At 36.1% G+C, this 17,351-nt stretch overlaps 2 protein-coding genes across 2 annotated transcripts; one reads left to right on the top strand and one right to left on the bottom strand.

Moving 5' to 3' along the window:
* Positions 1-2,552: 2,552 nt before the first annotated feature.
* Positions 2,553-6,480, top strand: LOC118055783 (endoglucanase 12). The gene is made up of 5 exons (XM_035067777.2): positions 2,553-3,398; positions 4,154-4,461; positions 4,580-5,177; positions 5,316-5,488; positions 5,882-6,480. The coding sequence occupies exons 1-5, from the start codon at positions 3,014-3,016 to the stop codon at positions 6,281-6,283; spliced, it is 1,866 nt and encodes a 621-aa protein (XP_034923668.1). The 5' UTR covers positions 2,553-3,013; the 3' UTR covers positions 6,284-6,480.
* Positions 6,481-7,332: 852 nt separating this feature from the next.
* Positions 7,333-15,230, bottom strand: LOC118055784 (beta-hexosaminidase 3). Its single transcript, XM_035067778.2, has 14 exons — positions 14,513-15,230; positions 13,961-14,035; positions 13,332-13,367; positions 13,124-13,235; positions 12,731-12,801; positions 11,904-12,034; positions 11,751-11,816; positions 10,452-10,552; positions 10,228-10,287; positions 9,906-9,939; positions 9,386-9,484; positions 9,250-9,309; positions 8,301-8,551; positions 7,333-7,650 (listed from the first exon to the last, which is right to left on the bottom strand). Exons 1-14 carry the CDS (start codon positions 14,831-14,833, stop codon positions 7,484-7,486), a joined length of 1,584 nt encoding a protein of 527 aa, XP_034923669.1. The 5' UTR covers positions 14,834-15,230; the 3' UTR covers positions 7,333-7,483.
* Between the last annotated feature and the right edge of the window lie 2,121 nt (positions 15,231-17,351).

The following is a 17,351-nucleotide window of genomic DNA, read 5'->3' as shown; positions in this document are numbered from 1 at the left end:
GTGATAAAACCATTCAAGGGACTTGAAACTTGAAAGAGTATTGGATTAATTTATATTCTTTTTAAATTACCGTGAAGAAATAAATGTTAGAGTTTGAGACATAGGATATAAAATGTATAGCACTCTTTTTTTTTTTTAATTTGTTAATGTAAAAATTATTTTGATATATTTCTAAGTAAAAAATACTTTAAAAAATAAATATTATATTTACGGAGAAAAATAGTATGAATTACCATTCTCAATCCGCGTTCTAAACAATTAGTATGAAATAGTCAAGTTGACTGGCAACGTTTTGAAGAAAAATAGCACGATTTCTTTGCGTCGGCGCCGGGAAATGACAATGCTCTGTATAAGTTGCAAGGGGCGTCCAGCTGCGGCATCCATGGTGAAAACCAACAGCAAAAGCATATGGCTGTGAGCGGGATTTGTGTAAAAGATTACAGATATGGCTGACTTTCTTGATACCCACCAAATCTATATAATTAATTATTAACCTATGAATTCATTTTTAGATATCTCTCAAACCCTTCCCTTCGCTGAATGAAGCCTCGAGATCAAACCAACTGACTCAATACATGAGATTCTTGAAGAGGACGTTCCTCCGGCCTTCCGATCGTCAAAGTGTGCAGAATGGCTGATTTGTCTTGATTTTTAGTTAGAAAACAGTTGTGTTGTTTGTGCACGCTGGAGCGCCGGTCATTGTCCATGCTTTAACCACTACTGATTACAGCTCAGGGGCCCTGATTAATTTAAAGAAGAGTGATCTGTTAAAATCCTCTGCTGAGTTGAACATTCTCCCCTCCGGCGGTCACTACCCATTTTTCTTTAATTATTTTATCTAAATCTTAGTTTATTACAAATAATGCACTGTATAGAGACTTTAAAGCTCTATAGGCCAATTATTTCAAGGAAAATGATTTATAATTAATTTCTATAGTCTTGTACTACAGGTTATAACTAATCTCTACAATCTTGAATTCTGGGTTTTTTTTTTTTTTTACCAAGTTAAAGAATCATAACGTTTTTTAAATTTTTTTTGCGCCCATATTAGAATAATAAAAAGAACAGAAGTATTTAATTTCTCGTTATTTAGCATATTTCCATGAGACTAAGAGGCCGTTTGGTACTGCGGTCCAAACGGCTTTTTACCCAATTTCAAATTTTTTTTTTATTTTTTTGCTAAAATTGAGTTCGGTTTGTATTTTCTGAATCGTTTTGATGTGCTGATATCAAAAATGATTTTTAAAAAATAAAAAAACATTATTGGCATACTTTTTGGCACGAAAAGCTATTTGAAAAGCAACAGCTACCACACTCTCAAACACCCTCTAAATGGGTTGTGTTTTTCCAAGTTTAAAATGTCTTTCTTTGAAAGAAGCTGTGAGCATAAAAACAAAATTGTGATCATGTCTCTTTTTTATTTAATCGATGCTGACATTCTAGAGCGACATCAATCTCTCTCTCTTTTCTTTTTTTTTTTCTTTTTTTTTTTTGCAATGAGTAAAATATTCTTAATATTTATTAACTGAGATATTTGGCTGTATTATCATTAAAAAAAATATGAACCCAATTGATGAATGAAAATTAAAATCGAAACACTTCATTACGAGAATCTAAAAAAATCAAATACTATTTCTCTATGTTAATAAAAGCATATCACTAAATAATAGCTCAATTAGTCAAGTTTTGAATTTATTTTTTAAAAATTATTAATTTAAATATTATAGGTTTATTTTACCATTAATTTTAAAATTTTAAAAAATTAATCAAGAAGTGAGTAAATTAGTCTGAATTCACTGTATCAAAAAAAAAAGTCAAAGCCTGATGAGAAGTAACGTGCATGCACATTCGACTTGTGGGTTTAATTTAAAAGCCACGTAATCTAGTGAAGAAACGAGAGAAACATGGGGGACTCAACGGGTTTGAATAAAAAATTAAATTAAAAAATGAGATAGCATTATTAGCATACGAGTGAAGAAATGGAAAACGGTGCAGGCTGCCCGGCCAGACAGACAGACACCACCCACCGAATTGGTCAACAAGATCCGGCTGCAGAAAATAAAATCGGAAATATTTATTAAATTCTTCGCTGATATTAGCATGATAAAAAAGAAAAATATGTCTCTGAAGTTATTTAAAAACGAGATTTAATTAATCTTTAATTGACATGTAAATTAATCTAAAGGAAATCCCTTGATATGGGATCAAAGCAGTACCCCATGTATTATCTCATTCTTCAAAAATTCAGATTTTATATATATATATATATATATATATATATATATATATTTCAAAAAGTAATTGACATATATATCCTTTCAATTAAATTTCCAAAACGAAGGTTCCATCTCATTTTCATAACAGCTAAGCATGCATATTTTTCCCCAGTAAAAGCATCAAGTCTTCCATGCAGAAGAAACAAGGCAATCAATTTTATATCACAGTTGGATTAAATTAATCTCTGAATAAGCACCGCAACCATGTTAGATTTATTTAGTCATAGTCAACTCCTCTCTCTCTCTCTCTCTCTCCCCCTCCCCCTCCCTCCCTCCCTCTCCTCCCATTCGAGCCCCTGAATTTCAATTAACGCTGGTAGACTAGTATATATGCCAGAGAATGATGCGAGAGAGAGAGAGAGAGGGATACAGAGAGGCCAGTTTTTTCTCCCCCGAGAAACTTCTCTTGCCATAGAGAATTGGTTTGTTCCAGTATCATCAATATTCATCACTTTTATAAGCCATAATTAATTTCCAACTGGTAATCAGTGGCCGGCCATCTATATATCTTCCTCTTTCTCTTTCCCTGTCCACAAGATAAAAAACTGCAGCCCCTCCTGCTTCTTCTTTTCAGTCATCTATTATATCAAATACATCGACAATCTTTGATTCCTCTCTTTGATCACCAGACCTCTCTTTCTCCACCACCTTTGCTTACATGAGTTGCAGCAAGGGAGAATAACTGTTATTGCACCCACTAGAAACATAACCTCGAAGAAGAAAAGAAAACAAGAAAAATGCATTCGGCAAATCATTGGGGGGGGTCGCTGGAGATTTACAATGGATCAGCAGAATCGACAACCGACGATGAGAAGAGTCGCAACATGGAGTGGGACAAGGCAGCCTTGCAACCCCAGCATCATCATCTCGACGAGACACAACAGAGCTGGTTATTGTACCCTCAAGAGACCAAGAAAAAGAAGTACGTGGACATGGGTTGCGTCGCTTGTAGCCATAAAGCCTTGAAGTGGACTCTCTATGCCTTTGTCTTTGCGCTTCTTGTTATTGCACTCCCTACCATCCTAGCCGAGACCTTGCCAAAGCACAAGTCGAAGCCTACTCCTCCTGACAATTACACTATTGCCCTCCAAAAGGCTCTTCTCTTCTTCAATGCCCAAAAATGTAAGTCAAGTCAAACGTCACCGCTTTTCTTTTTCTTTTTCTTTTTCTTTTTTTCTTTTCCAAGAGGGTTAGTTCTGTAGTAATTGTGGTCTCCCGAGTGATTTTCAAAAGTGATATTTCAAATTATTATGATAACAAATTAAATAATTATTATGATATCAATCCTAATTATTGGTAACAAATTAAATAATTAGGATTGAAACAATGAAATTGATTGGGAAAAAAGATATATTTCATTATCCTTACATGTGCACATTAAAAGCTTGTTATTTTCTATGTAAGCTTTGGACTTTCAAGAAAGTCTGGCTTTCAAGAAGCTTAGAGTTTTACTACTAATTAAGCCACTCAAAGATGGGAATTCGATGACCAAGACATTCGGACGAAAATTGTTATGTAAAGTTATTTAATTAGTCGGGATAATTTATTTCATATATATGTTGTGTTTCGAATAGATGAATAAATAAAACGATGGTTTCGACAGGATCTTGAGATCCCATCTGCAGATTATTAGCAGCTTCTTTTATTTTTACTTTTCTTACCATTAACAATCTAATTAATTACTTTTTGCTCACAGTAAAACAAGTGTTGGCATGTATTATATAGAAATAAATTATTGTATTAGTAGCCACCAGCTGATAAACACTTTCGAAGAACAGTTTGATTTATAATTAGCCACTGGTAGGCTGTGCACTGAAGTTCTATGATAGAATGGACTAGTGTTGATTGGGAGTTTCATCATTGAATGTGGTGTGCAGCTGGTAAATTGCACAAGAACAACGGAATTCCATGGAGAGGAGATTCAGGGCTACAAGATGGAAATGGCACTGATTTTTCTAAAGCAGGTCTTGTTGGAGGATACTATGATGCTGGAGACAACACCAAGTTTCATTTTCCCATGGCATTTGCCATGACTATGTTGAGCTGGAGTGTCATTGAATACAGACAGAAGTATGAGGCCATTGGCGAGTACCAGCATACCATAGATCTAATCAGGTGGGGTACTGATTACTTGCTGTTAACCTTCAACTCCAGTGCCAGCAAAATTGACAAGATTTACTGCCAGGTAATATTCTTAATTCAGAATGAACGTTATGTGCACCTGACAATATTTCCATTTATTTAGACTTCAAAGCCATTATACCGTTGCTTGTTAGTGTAACATTTCCGTGTTTTTCCCCCAGGTTGGTGGATCTCGAAATGGCTCCACAATTCCAGATGATCATTACTGCTGGCAAGGGCCTGAAGATATGGACTATCCGAGGCCTACCCAAGTTGTAAATTCAGGCGCTGACCTTGCCGGAGAAATGGCAGCAGCCTTGGCTGCCGCCTCAATAGTATTCCGGGACGATGAGGCCTATTCGAAAAAGCTTGTAAAAGGTGCAGCGACAGTATATGCCTTCGCCAGGGATGGTGGGAGACGGCGAGCATATTCTTCTGGGAATGATTACATTCAACCTTACTACAACTCCACTAGCTATTATGATGAGTACATTTGGGGTGCTACTTGGCTGTACTATGCCACAGGAAACATTAGCTATATTAGATTGGCAACTGAACCAGGCTTCTCTAAGCACTCCAAGGCACTTTTAGGTATACCTGACTTGAGTGTACTGAGTTGGGACAACAAGTTACCAGCAGCTATGCTGCTGTTAACAAGGTACAGGATATTCTTGAATCCAGGATATCCATATGAGGAGATGTTGCGTATGTATCATAATACGACAGAACGTAACATGTGTTCTTATTTTCAGCAATTCAATGTATTCAACTGGACTAAAGGTACATACATCAGATCTTGCTCTTTAACCATGTGACTAAGTGATACTATTTGCTTCAATGGATCACGTGCCAGTAATTTTAACTGAATTGTTTTTCTTTTTTTGGTGGTTTTTCTGATGAGTTTTCAAAATTTTGCAGGAGGAATGATCCAACTGAACCATGGAAGGCCACAACCTCTTCAGTATGTGGCTAATGCTGCCTTCTTAGCATCACTCTATGTCGATTATCTGAATGCCACCAGAGTTCCAGGATTCAATTGTGGCCCCCAATTTATCTCACTGGACGTTCTTCGGAATTTCGCCACGTCACAGGTAGCCTTTTCTTCTGAATCCTCTGTTTCAGGATAGAGTAACTTGCTAGCTGATGAATATCCATCATTGCCAAGTCAACTCTAACAGGCAGTCCCAGAGTAGGAATTGCTTAAAGAAAGAACTGCTGATATACACAGCTGTTCAGAGTCATATACCATGCAACAAGCTTCGTGTTTTCATACTTTAATTAGAAAGCTGGCCAGTTTCAGATTGACACCAAATCATTTGTTAGTTTTTGGGATTTCAACTTTCGTAACTCCTCTTCAGGCGGATGTTATGATATCAATTAGGCTATGCCTCAGCCACAAAATACAGTTGTTCTTCTTGAAATTGCCTCGTGCACTCTTTTTATCTCCTAGTAGAATAATCTTCCCGTGATTGTTTTCAACACAGATCAACTACATTCTAGGTGATAACCCCATGAAAATGAGCTATGTGGTGGGGTATGGGACCAAGTTTCCCAGACATGTTCATCACCGTGGAGCATCAACACCCAGTGACAACGTAAGGTATTCGTGCACGGGCGGATGGAAGTGGCGTGACATCTCCAAGCCCAATCCTCACAACATTACAGGAGCCATGGTTGGAGGGCCTGATAGGTTTGACCAGTTCCGTGATGTTCGCACTAATTACAACTTTACCGAGCCAACTTTAGCTGGAAATGCAGGACTAGTTGCTGCGCTTGTATCCTTGACAAGCAGTGGTGGCATTGGCATCGATAAGAATTCAATCTTTTCAGCAGTTCCACCGCTCTACCCTCCAAGCCCCCCACCTCCTCCAGCTTGGAAGCCTTGAGATGCTAAAAAATTAACCTCCAACAGCTTGAGCTTGTTTTTATACATAATAGAATTCTTGAGATTTTCTTGAAGTTTTTCTTATCGAGCTCCTGTTTATACATCACAGAACACTACTGATACGTTCACAACTGTGCGACATCTGGATCTTCATGTTACACGATACTTGCTCTTCTAAACAAACTGTTGCTTTGCTAACTGTCAATGCAAATGTTTCTGTGGAGGCGATTACACTGAACTGGCTTAATTTCACAATTGACCAAATGATTTGGGTACTGTATTCGAAGAACTTGTGGAATATAATATGCTCAATCAATCTGCCTTTCACTAAATGGAAATTAAGTATTTGAAAGACATGAAACCAATCTATGTTCACAAAAAAGATTGGTCCATCACAATCTTTAATTTGTTCGGTGGCTAAACGATTTAGTGTTCTTTGGAAATTTGGGTAAACTGGGAAAGTTTTTATTAGTCCAGGAATTGTCGGGTGTCAGATGCATTGGACAGTTTATAATTTTCCGGGGTTCATTGGGGATTCTCAATCCTTGCCAGTATAAGATTTAAATCCAACTCTGTTCTTCAAACCCAAGAAACCACTTGAGGAAGATTTTCCTTGGGAATATAGCTTATTTTCCTTGAGTATGAAGTTGCTTTATTTATTCCCAAAATTCATAAATTACTTTCGACAAGATACCTTGAACCGTATATTATCGGTTAAAATATGATAAAAAATGCTTCGAGTTTCTCCTTTCATAATTCTTCCATTAATGAAATCTGAGTAAAAATCAATAATTAAAACTTGATTTTTATTTATTTTTCTTAAACAAATTTCAAGCGCAATCCTTGAGTAAGTTATGAACTAATCTTTCAAGGTAAATTTCAACTGTTCAAATTAATGATTTTTGGGGTCAGATATCATAAGATCCAAAGGAAAAAAAGAAAAGAAAAAACTTCACCATAAACACTCGAAATCCCTTGCAAGTCTCCTTTACGATTCAACCACAAACACTTCAAGAACGAAGGGACTTAGTTGGGCAGACATGGCAGACCTTGTGCGACCATTTTGGACTATTTTCATAAAAATCGAACCAGAAGCCACCTGAATATATCCAGGATGCTTTATTACGTGTTCCTTACATCCGGGGATGATTTTGAATCTACTGCATTTCACCCTCAAGAATTAGAGATGTGTTTGTAGTCATTACTGTGCATTACAAGAACCTGGTTCTATAGGTGCTCCTCGGCCTGGTCCAGCTAAAGGAGCTGCGGCAACCCCTCTTTGATTCAACAAACACCTGAAGTGTGCTAACCTTCCAGCAACTTTTTCTGGATCCTTCGCTAGCTTGTCATAAGGTGTCCATAGCCGCTCTTCAATCACATAGGAACAGAAAACAGAGAGAATAAAATCATTATTTTAAAGTGAAGATACAGTTTGCATGAAAGATTAAGCTGAGTAGAGAGCAGATACAAAAAAATGGAAGATTTGACATGCTGGGCTTAAAAACAGAGGGAAGAAAGATGTATAGTTAGAAGTTTTTATCTCTCCTATAATGATGGAAAAGTTTCTCAAGAAGTACCTCTAAGAGGATTCTAAAAAATATCAAAACTAGTCAACTCTAAAAATCACTCAAGGCATCATCTGGTGCCTCTTCAAATGAGACTACCAGTCACCTGCCTTGGTCCATGAATGTCAGCAGTGATAACCATGTATCAACTAAAACCACCTTTGGGATGGAAAGGCAGATATCTTAATACACAGAAGCATCCCCAAAGCGTATAGTTTCATGAACCCTCAAGCTCAACAGTAGTAAATTCACCAGGATTGTGACCAATTTATGTGACTAGGAAGCTAATATGAAATCAGATTTATATTATTGTTTGTGTCACTGCACAATCCTTTTCAATGACCATCATGCAACTACATAGTATTGAAAACAAGAAAACTGGATAGCTTAATATGAATATGTTGCAACGTCTCAGCAATTTCGTTGTCAATTGACATGATATACAATAAATACCTGCAGCAGCTGCAGCACGTGGCCATATGGTTTGTTCAATGTTTGACCCATCCACTGTTTCTCCCCACATGCATACTTCCCCCCCAAGAACTAAACTCTGTTGTTCGGGGTTTGTTATATTTGTAAGTGGCTCATTCTTATAGAACTCTTCCCAAGGAATATCCAAGTGATCTAGATACCATTTGTCCTGGTTGCTCACAATGCACCTCAACCCAGATGCAACCACTTGCTCAGCAACTCCACCTCCAAGCCTGCAAAGAAAATTGTATGCTAAAGATCAATTGTGCCCGAAATACAAGGACAAACAAAATTATTATGGCAGTGCAAATACAATCATCTCTAAGATCTATTTGGTTGGTGGAAAAGGAGTCCAGAACATTTTTGTTTACATAGTGTGATTAACTCAACAATGTTCACTGATTGTCTAATATCTACAGTAATTTTAATTGTGATTACAATATGTGAACTGGTTCAGCAATAATTCACAAAGAGAAAGAGTTGATCTTAAGTTTTCATCTAAACATTAATGGACTTGGGCCAGGTGAACCAGATGTCACTCTTCAGAACTAGCAAACATTCAAGTAGTGAGAATGAATAGTAGCGAGAACGACACTCTTTACCAGCTCCTACATTTGACTTTTTCTAGCATATAAAAATTACTTGTCACAATTAGCATTGCAGATGGACTAAAACAACCTAACACCCTTATCAAGTCAAGTTTAGCTGTATCGATTAACCAAAATTCATATTCTGCACAGGGGAGCTTTTCCCATTTTTTATATAATCTTGATTCTAGTCTCTCAATACTACAAGTCCAACAAGCAAATAGACGGTTGCATCATGGATAAATGATGCTTATATTTGTTCATTTACTGATCTACAGGGTGGCCATGTTAAGATGCATCATGACAAGGTCATTTTATGAAATTATGCAGAAAGTATGGCATACCAATTGTGCACCACAGTCTTCCGGCTCAATTTATTTCCGAAGTCGTTGAAGGTCTCCTCCCTGTTTCATTGCACGATTGGATAAGATATAAAACCAGTGAAATTTGATATCTAACCTTATCCAGAATTGTTCGTACCAGTTAACAATTTCAAATCCATGGGACAAAGCTATTTTCTGTGCACGCAAGACAAAGTACTGATAAGCTTGAGATCCATTCATTCTATGCTCTTTTAACCTGCAGGTTTCAGAATAGACAGTATCGTGATCACGTCAAGGTCAGACAACATACAATACGAATACGATTTACATGCCCTCTCTCTTTTGTTACAATTGCATGCTCTTTTAAGGTACATGGAATGGGAGAAAAACAAAAACTAAACGAAATAGCTGTGAGTCTGACATGCTAGTTATTTCTCAGGAAATCCAATAATAGCAGTAATCATAAAATAACATTGGCATAGAATGTAACAGTGATGTCATGTACAGCAAACACACAGTACCCACGTAAATCCACATGGATTAACTACAAAAGGAGGAAAATATGGTTGTGGACATCAAGCATGAAGATAATAATGTGATATACTCGGTGTCTACAGAAAAAAAGAAAAGAAAAGAAACATCAGTTACTTTGCATGTAGAATTCGTGGGATTGTTACCATTTTGTTATGTGGGGAGTTGTTGTCCAGCAACCTGAAAAAGACTCACACAGTTGCATGTCAATAATGTGAAGCTCCATAGATATATATTTCAAAAATTAAGAGCAAACGGAAGCAAGTAACCTGTGGCCCCTATATTTTCATTAACATCAAATATCATGTTTCAACACATACACCCAAAAATAAAAGAAGAAAAGATATGATAAAAGGAAAGAAAATCCCCAGAGGCCAAGAAACAAAAAATAATAAAAAAAAAATGCTCCATAAACAATAAACAATCAATACAAAAATGGTGATAGCAAAATGTAACTATTGAACTTACTTGGGTCAACTTCATCACCTCCCAGGTGAACAAACTTGAATTTAAAGATCTTACTGAAATCTGAACGTGAAAAAAGTAATCGTGTTAACCATTCATCCTTTCATTTTTGTTTTTTCACCCAAATTAAGCTAACTTGCAAATTTATATATATTTTCTTAGTCTTCTGACATGACAACTTATTGATATCAAACCACACTGTTCCAAATTGAAAGTACAGGCATTACCTGAAAGAATCCCATCTATCACTTTGAATGTAAACTCATTGCTGACATCAAGTGGCTGCTGACAGTCTTTTGATGGCCATAGAGAAGGATAGCCATGCCCCCTAATTACAGGGGAAAAATATCCATTTAAGTCATTCGGAGATCATAGTTTGTGATACCATTCTATCATAATGGCCATATTGCAAAGAAATGGAAAACGTCAAATATTTTTATTGTTTTTGTGAGTTTGCATCTTTTGGCAACAAGGGAAACCTACAGAACCCGCCTTGCCATAGGTTTTTAAAATACAAAGTCACAAATTCATGACAATCTAAACTATGCACCGAAGTCTGAGTTAGCCATAAAGGCTTGCCCATTTGTGGTCCCATAGAAGTACAATCCTAGGAAAGGAACTCTGAAAATGGTTCCGCGCTGCAGCATTTTGCATCAAATGGCTACCCCCAGGCCTCGTATCTACAATGCCTTGGTCACCAACCTAGACTTTCACCAGATATCACTAAACAATAGCCCTTAATCCTTCTCATGTTTGGCCCTGAAAACCATTAGCATTCATCACTTCTGCAGAAAGTTCACTGAGGCTAACTGCAATAGATCCATGAGCTACAAACAACCTTTTGGTTTGCCAGCATTAATCATAAAATAACATCTTTATAACCTCAAAACTTTTGAAAACAAGCAGTTATATTGGATACAAGTTGGCAGGGTGTTATAAGTACCCAACTCTATTGTTTGAGAGGAAGAACATCTAATAGGGAAATCATACAGGTCAACAGAAAGACACATCATCATCAAGTCAAGTGACCAGAAAGATACATCATCATCAAGTAAAGTGACCAATGGCAGCTTCTCATATTGACTTGTGAAAAAATGTTCTACACATCCTCATGGATTGAACATTACCTAATTCTGTGATAATTCCGATGAATTCTTAAATTCTATCCGTTAAGAAATCTAGATTGTTGTTATCTAGCATCTTGCAAAAACTAAATTAGAAAGCTGTATAAATATTCCCCACAACACCTGGAAAGACATGGCAGTCATTACATCAGCCAGTCATGATCTATAAAGTCTTTTCCTTGGAATTTTTCTGTAGCTATTGCAGAAGCCATGAATGATCAGAAATTCAAATCCTGCCATTATTCACTTGAAGAGGATAAGATTCTTTTTTTAAATGAACAAGTGTCACTTTTTGGGGTTAAAAGTTTGCATCCTGATCTCATAGATACATGCACAGTAATTTTTGAAAGGAATATAACTGAGACAACAGAGAAAACCACCATACGAGAATGTTACTATTACCATGAGAGAGCATGTCCAGGAACATCAAGTTCAGCTAATACATTAATTCCTCTCCTTTGAGCATAACTGCAAATTTTTTTCTTGACATATTAGAGATGATAAAACTACATAGACAATAAGTTTGTCGAAGGTGAAGACAGCAGAATCACTTGCCTCACAATTTCAGCAGCATCAGAAAATGTGTACCGCTCTGAAACTGAATAAGCCCCATCCCACAGATGTGGATATGAAGGTATCTCCAAAGGGAAAGATTGGGTATCTACAATGTGCCAGTGCAACACATTCTGCATATGCAACAGAATAAAATCATAAAGGCCAACGACGGGTATTGTTTTTCAATAGTTTTATTGACCTGCTAACACCTTCTGCAAGGAAAATCCACTTCTCGCCGACTAATTCTGTTAATACCACAGCTATCTGAGTCTTACAACAGGCTAGATGATTAATACCACAGCTATCTGAGTTCTTACAACAGGCTAGATGATAAAAATCAACGTAAGGTCAGTGTGAAACAACATTACATCTTGTTACAAAGTAAACCGTATCAGCAAACTGCTAATTACAGTAAATTGTTGTGTTAACAACATTTTCTGTTCAAAAAGGATTTAAGCGACAGTTGCCAAATTTCTGTCTCATTTCATGTTGGATAGGTTTCCTGTTGAAGATCCAAGGATTAAACACTGACGCACAAATTACTATTTCCTATCCTTTTTATGGATGCAAGATTTCCCAAACTTCATTGCTGTCCCTCTAGAGGAAGAAGCTAATTAAGGCAAACTAAATCCTAGCAAATGGTTATGAACAGAAATAGGGATGATACTCCTCAACAAATGCGATCATGAAAACCTCTTATACCTTTAATGCTAAAAGCAAAATACAACTGATTATTTTCCAGCAAACATTAGAACAAATATGTATTTATTTCACCTAATATTCTAAAAGATTCTCAACTATAGATTAGTTAACTATGCATCACATACCAATTTTGCATAGGCCATGGAATCAATTACTTTCTTAATCATTGGCACTGGCTGATAGTGTCTTGATGTATCTGCACAAATTCCACTTGTAAGTCAGACAAGCACATTATAATTTGAAAATACAGAGTGGATTTGAGATATAAAAACAGAATCGACCAAACAATTGGACATCAAGCTTTTCAAGTGGCCCAATGTCAGCTTGGGATAGCCCTCCAGACCCATTTCACAAGAAGTAAACTTTTCTTCCCATTAAAAACCTTCAGTCGTAATTGCCAACCTTATCAAACCAGAAGCTAGTGCATGGAATAAAGCCCTCAGCAGGGGCTTTGAAATACATATACATCAAAAGTAAACTAAACATATTACAGAAAAGGACTGCAGAAAACAACTCACCAATCAAGAGCCCTCGATAAGAGAATCTTGGTTGATCAATGATAGTCCACGGGACCATGTGAACTTCAATCAGTCTACTTGTAAAATTAAAATGACACAATTGGCTGAATGTCTACAAAATTTAATGTCATGTAAACTTAGACAATTTTGAACTTGGTAGGAATATCAAAAGAGATACAATTTCATGTCTTAAGGATTAGTATAAAACCTGAAGCCCATGTAACGCCCCATAAACAGTCTGCGCCTGTAATGTTGCCAAACAGAATTTGAATTGATCAAACAATTTACATGAATCAAAGCTTACTGATGTAGACCACATTCAGCATTGACCATTAAATGTATCAATTTGGTGCCTCGACAGAACATGAGTTCATAAATTATGAAAAAAACAACCATGCTTCAGCAAGGTCCCACTCCATCATTGATTATAATCATGATAGTGGAAGATTTTATAAAACATGATTTAATGTTATTGGTTCTCTACAATGCATGATTGACCCGTCTCGTAAGCAAATACTAGGTTTCAGTTCACTAATCTAGATAGGACATCGAATAATTCCTTTGAGACTCCTTCCCCTCGTCCAAAAGATTGAGACTGGAAACATTTGTCAATGCGATGGCTATATGGCACATCCAAATATGTCAAAGCTAAATTTCAACATAAATATATGAAAACTATTTTTAGGAAATGTCAGACAAAATCCAGCAGCATTTTCTTTCAAGTCTTACTATTTGAACATCTTCCTTGAGAAAGATACTTATTACAATTGAGTTGGACAGGTGTAAGTTGTTAAACAAAATTGCTAAAAAGATAAAAGGTAGTGGTTGCGCACCCACCTCAAGATGGACGTAATCCGGCATCTCTGGTGAAGGAACCAGCAGTTTGTATGACTCGGCAACACCATATTGTAACTGTAAAAGCACACCACAATACAGGAAGAAGGAGCATTTGTTTAATCTAAATTAAAGGAAGGAGCTATCCAGATTTCATCTAAAATGCCAAAAAAAAAAAAGCCATGATTGTTGTTTAAATAAAACTTAATGATAGCTGCTGCTCATACTTGATTACTTCCTAATAATTGCTGTATTTAGTGAAAAATAAGTTAAAACAAAAGGATTATCAAATTGCACATCACTTTGTATTTCAAGATCGGGAAAAAAAAAACAACTTTTTAAAAAAAGTTGTCAGCGGTGATAATGAAACTTTTTATACAAGTGGAAAGAAAAAGGGGAAAATGACTTCTTCTCAGCCTAGCTCAGAAGAATCACATTCCCAGACTTTTAAACATTAATCTTTAGGCCCGTGTGAATGAACTGATCAGCTAATAATCAGAAAAGAAAAGAAAAGGCTCTGACTGGAAAGATAATTGATAATCAATGACTCCATACCTGGTCATCTGGTGAGAAAATAAGAACATGAATTCCTTTAATGATGAGAGACTTGTCTACGCTGGAAAGATCACCATCAACAACATGAGCAACTTTCACTACATCAAGCATTCTTGTAAAGCCATCCTTCAAAATCTCAGAGCCATCACTGTACTTGCTCCCATCAGTAACTAGCTGAAAATCTTGACTCATGTAAACCCTCCTGTGCCCTCTACTCACCCACTTCGGCATTGGCCATACATTCAACCCACTCACATTCTTTGCCACAGTAACCCCAAGAAACAAAAACACCACCACTAACCAAGCACTTCTCAACCCCATCTCTATCTTTCCAACAAAATAGAAAAGGAAAGGAAAGAGACCCAAGAAACAGAATCAAGATTGAAGTTCAGATATATAGACACACACTACATGCATTTGTATCAGTGTATGGTCTATATTCAACTCCTGGCGCTATAAAAAGACAAGAAAAAACAGAGAATCTTGGGAGGTGAAGAGAAGGGGACAAGAGGGTTGTGGTGGGCTATAAAATTCAAGATAATGGGATTGACAGAGAAGTTGTTTTATGTTTCCTTTTTGTTACATTCTCAGTCTGAAGTTAGTGATTGTTTTGGCGTGAGAAGCACTGAGGTGGGCTTTCCTTCTTTCTTTATTCTCTCTCCCACCCTATCCTGTTGTTGTCTTAAGAAGATTATAATAGCAAATCCAAAATCTAATCTGAATCTACTTTTGTTTTCAAAGTCGAATCAAATCTGCCGGTCCAAGCAGTAACGGAAGGTATCCATTGTTTGGTAACTTTGGTTAATAATGAATGCCTGTGAATGTACAGTGACATATTCATAGGTTTAACCGTTTAAGTCTTTAGCATGTGTTTTGAACTCTAAAAAGAGGTGGGTTTTGAACTCAATTCCTCCTTCCTTCTCATACTTACCGCTACTTTTTTACACGTGGGTGCAAAAAAAAAAAATACAGCGTCTTGAATTTTATAGTAGCTATATGATTTTAAAATTTCAATCTGGTCGACGACCTGCAAACTTAAAAATTGATTAGTAATGTAGTAGGTGGTTATTTTTTTATAATATTATTTATTTTAAAATATATTAAATAATTTTTTTTATTTTTAATATTAGTGTATCGATATAATATGAAAATATTAAGATATATTAATTTAAAATAAAAAAAACATTTTTCAAAAATATTTTTAAAATACAAAAACAAATACACTCTTTGAAAAATCATCTTCTTTCTAACCTTTTCTACTTCTACCTTGTTTGTTTTTGTTGCAAAAATATTATTTTTTTAAAAATATAAATTTTATTTACCTGGTTTTTTTTTATCATTTTAATATGCTAATGTTAAAAATAAATTTAAAAAAATATTTTGATGTATTTTTAAATTTTAAATACTTCAAAAAAATAATTATCATTGCGATATTAAATGTATTATATGTTGATGTTTTCGCTCAATCCTGCCATTTTATTAGAGTGTGTCGACACAACTCTTTTGGTGGATGATGCCCTTAGCTTGAAAAAAATCTGTCATGCGAAACTCAGCTCCATTATCACTTCTAATGGTTTTGATTTTAGTGTGAAATTAAGTTTCAATTAAACTGTAAAAGGCCATAAAACAAGACTTGATATCAGATTTATTTCTAAGCATATAAACCCATGTTGTCCGAGAGTGGTCATCAATAATTATAAGAAAGAAACGTGAGCCATCCACTGCAATAACTGAGTTGGGACCCCATATATCACAGTGGACAAGATCAAATTTATGTAAGGCAGAATGTGCAGAAGTTGGAAAAGAAACACGCCGCTGCTTAGCCAAATGATAAATGGAACATGGTATTGGATTATGAAATGTTTGATTATGTGTGATAATGGGATCAGTGATTAAAGTTAATCTAGAAAGAGAAATATATCCTAAATGATAATGCCATAAATCACATAATGAATTAGTGTGAGTAGCGGAAGCAGAAGGAAATGAAGGTGAAGGATGGAGATGAGGTAGTGCATCAACCAAAGCAGAGGGTGACACCCGAGACCTGAGAAGGTGATACAGACCAGTTCTAACTTCACCCATCACAATCATTGTCCATGATGTTAAGTCCTGAAAAAAAAAAAAAAAAAAAAAACAAGCATTGGATAGAAAAATGAGACAACAAGAATGATGTTGAGTAAATTGCTTGGCAGAAAGCAAGTTGAAGTTAAAAGAAGGCACACACAAAACATGGTGTAAGACAAGATGCTTAGATAATCTTACGACACCAATATGGGTAACAGGAACATCTTGGCCATTTGGAAGTTTAACTTGGTAGGAAATAGTGGTTGTGATAGACGTAAAAAGGGAGATACAACAAATCATATGATCCGTGACACTAGTGTCAATAATCCAAGGTGAGATGTGTGTGTGAGAAGATGAGTGTGTGCGTGTACTGAAGTAATTAGTCGTACTAGAAACACGAGAGTTGTTGACATGAGGATTGGGAGTGGACGAAGATGGTTGTGTAACAGATAGTGAAGCCATGGCTGAACTAGTCTCCTTAGAATGCAAAAGAGAAAGTAATTGTTGGTATTGACTCCTGGTAAGCATCATTGATTCAGTTGAATCTTCCTTATGATCATCATCTGAGAGTGCTCAGGATTGAGTAACAGTTGCTGCAATACCTTTACTATTATTTCTTGTATGGAGTTTGTGACTAGGTGGGTAGCCATGCAATTTATAACATCTTTCCGCAATATGGCCAGTCATATTACAATGATCGCATTGTGGCGGATCAGCATTTCCAACCTTGAAACAGTTTTCAAGAGAATGACCAGGAAGCTTGCAATAAGAATAG

The sequence above is a fragment of the Populus alba genome, chromosome 8, assembly GCF_005239225.2.
Source record: "Populus alba chromosome 8, ASM523922v2, whole genome shotgun sequence".
Classification (NCBI taxonomy): domain Eukaryota; kingdom Viridiplantae; phylum Streptophyta; class Magnoliopsida; order Malpighiales; family Salicaceae; genus Populus; species Populus alba.
This window is presented reverse-complemented; position numbering and strand designations above follow the sequence as displayed.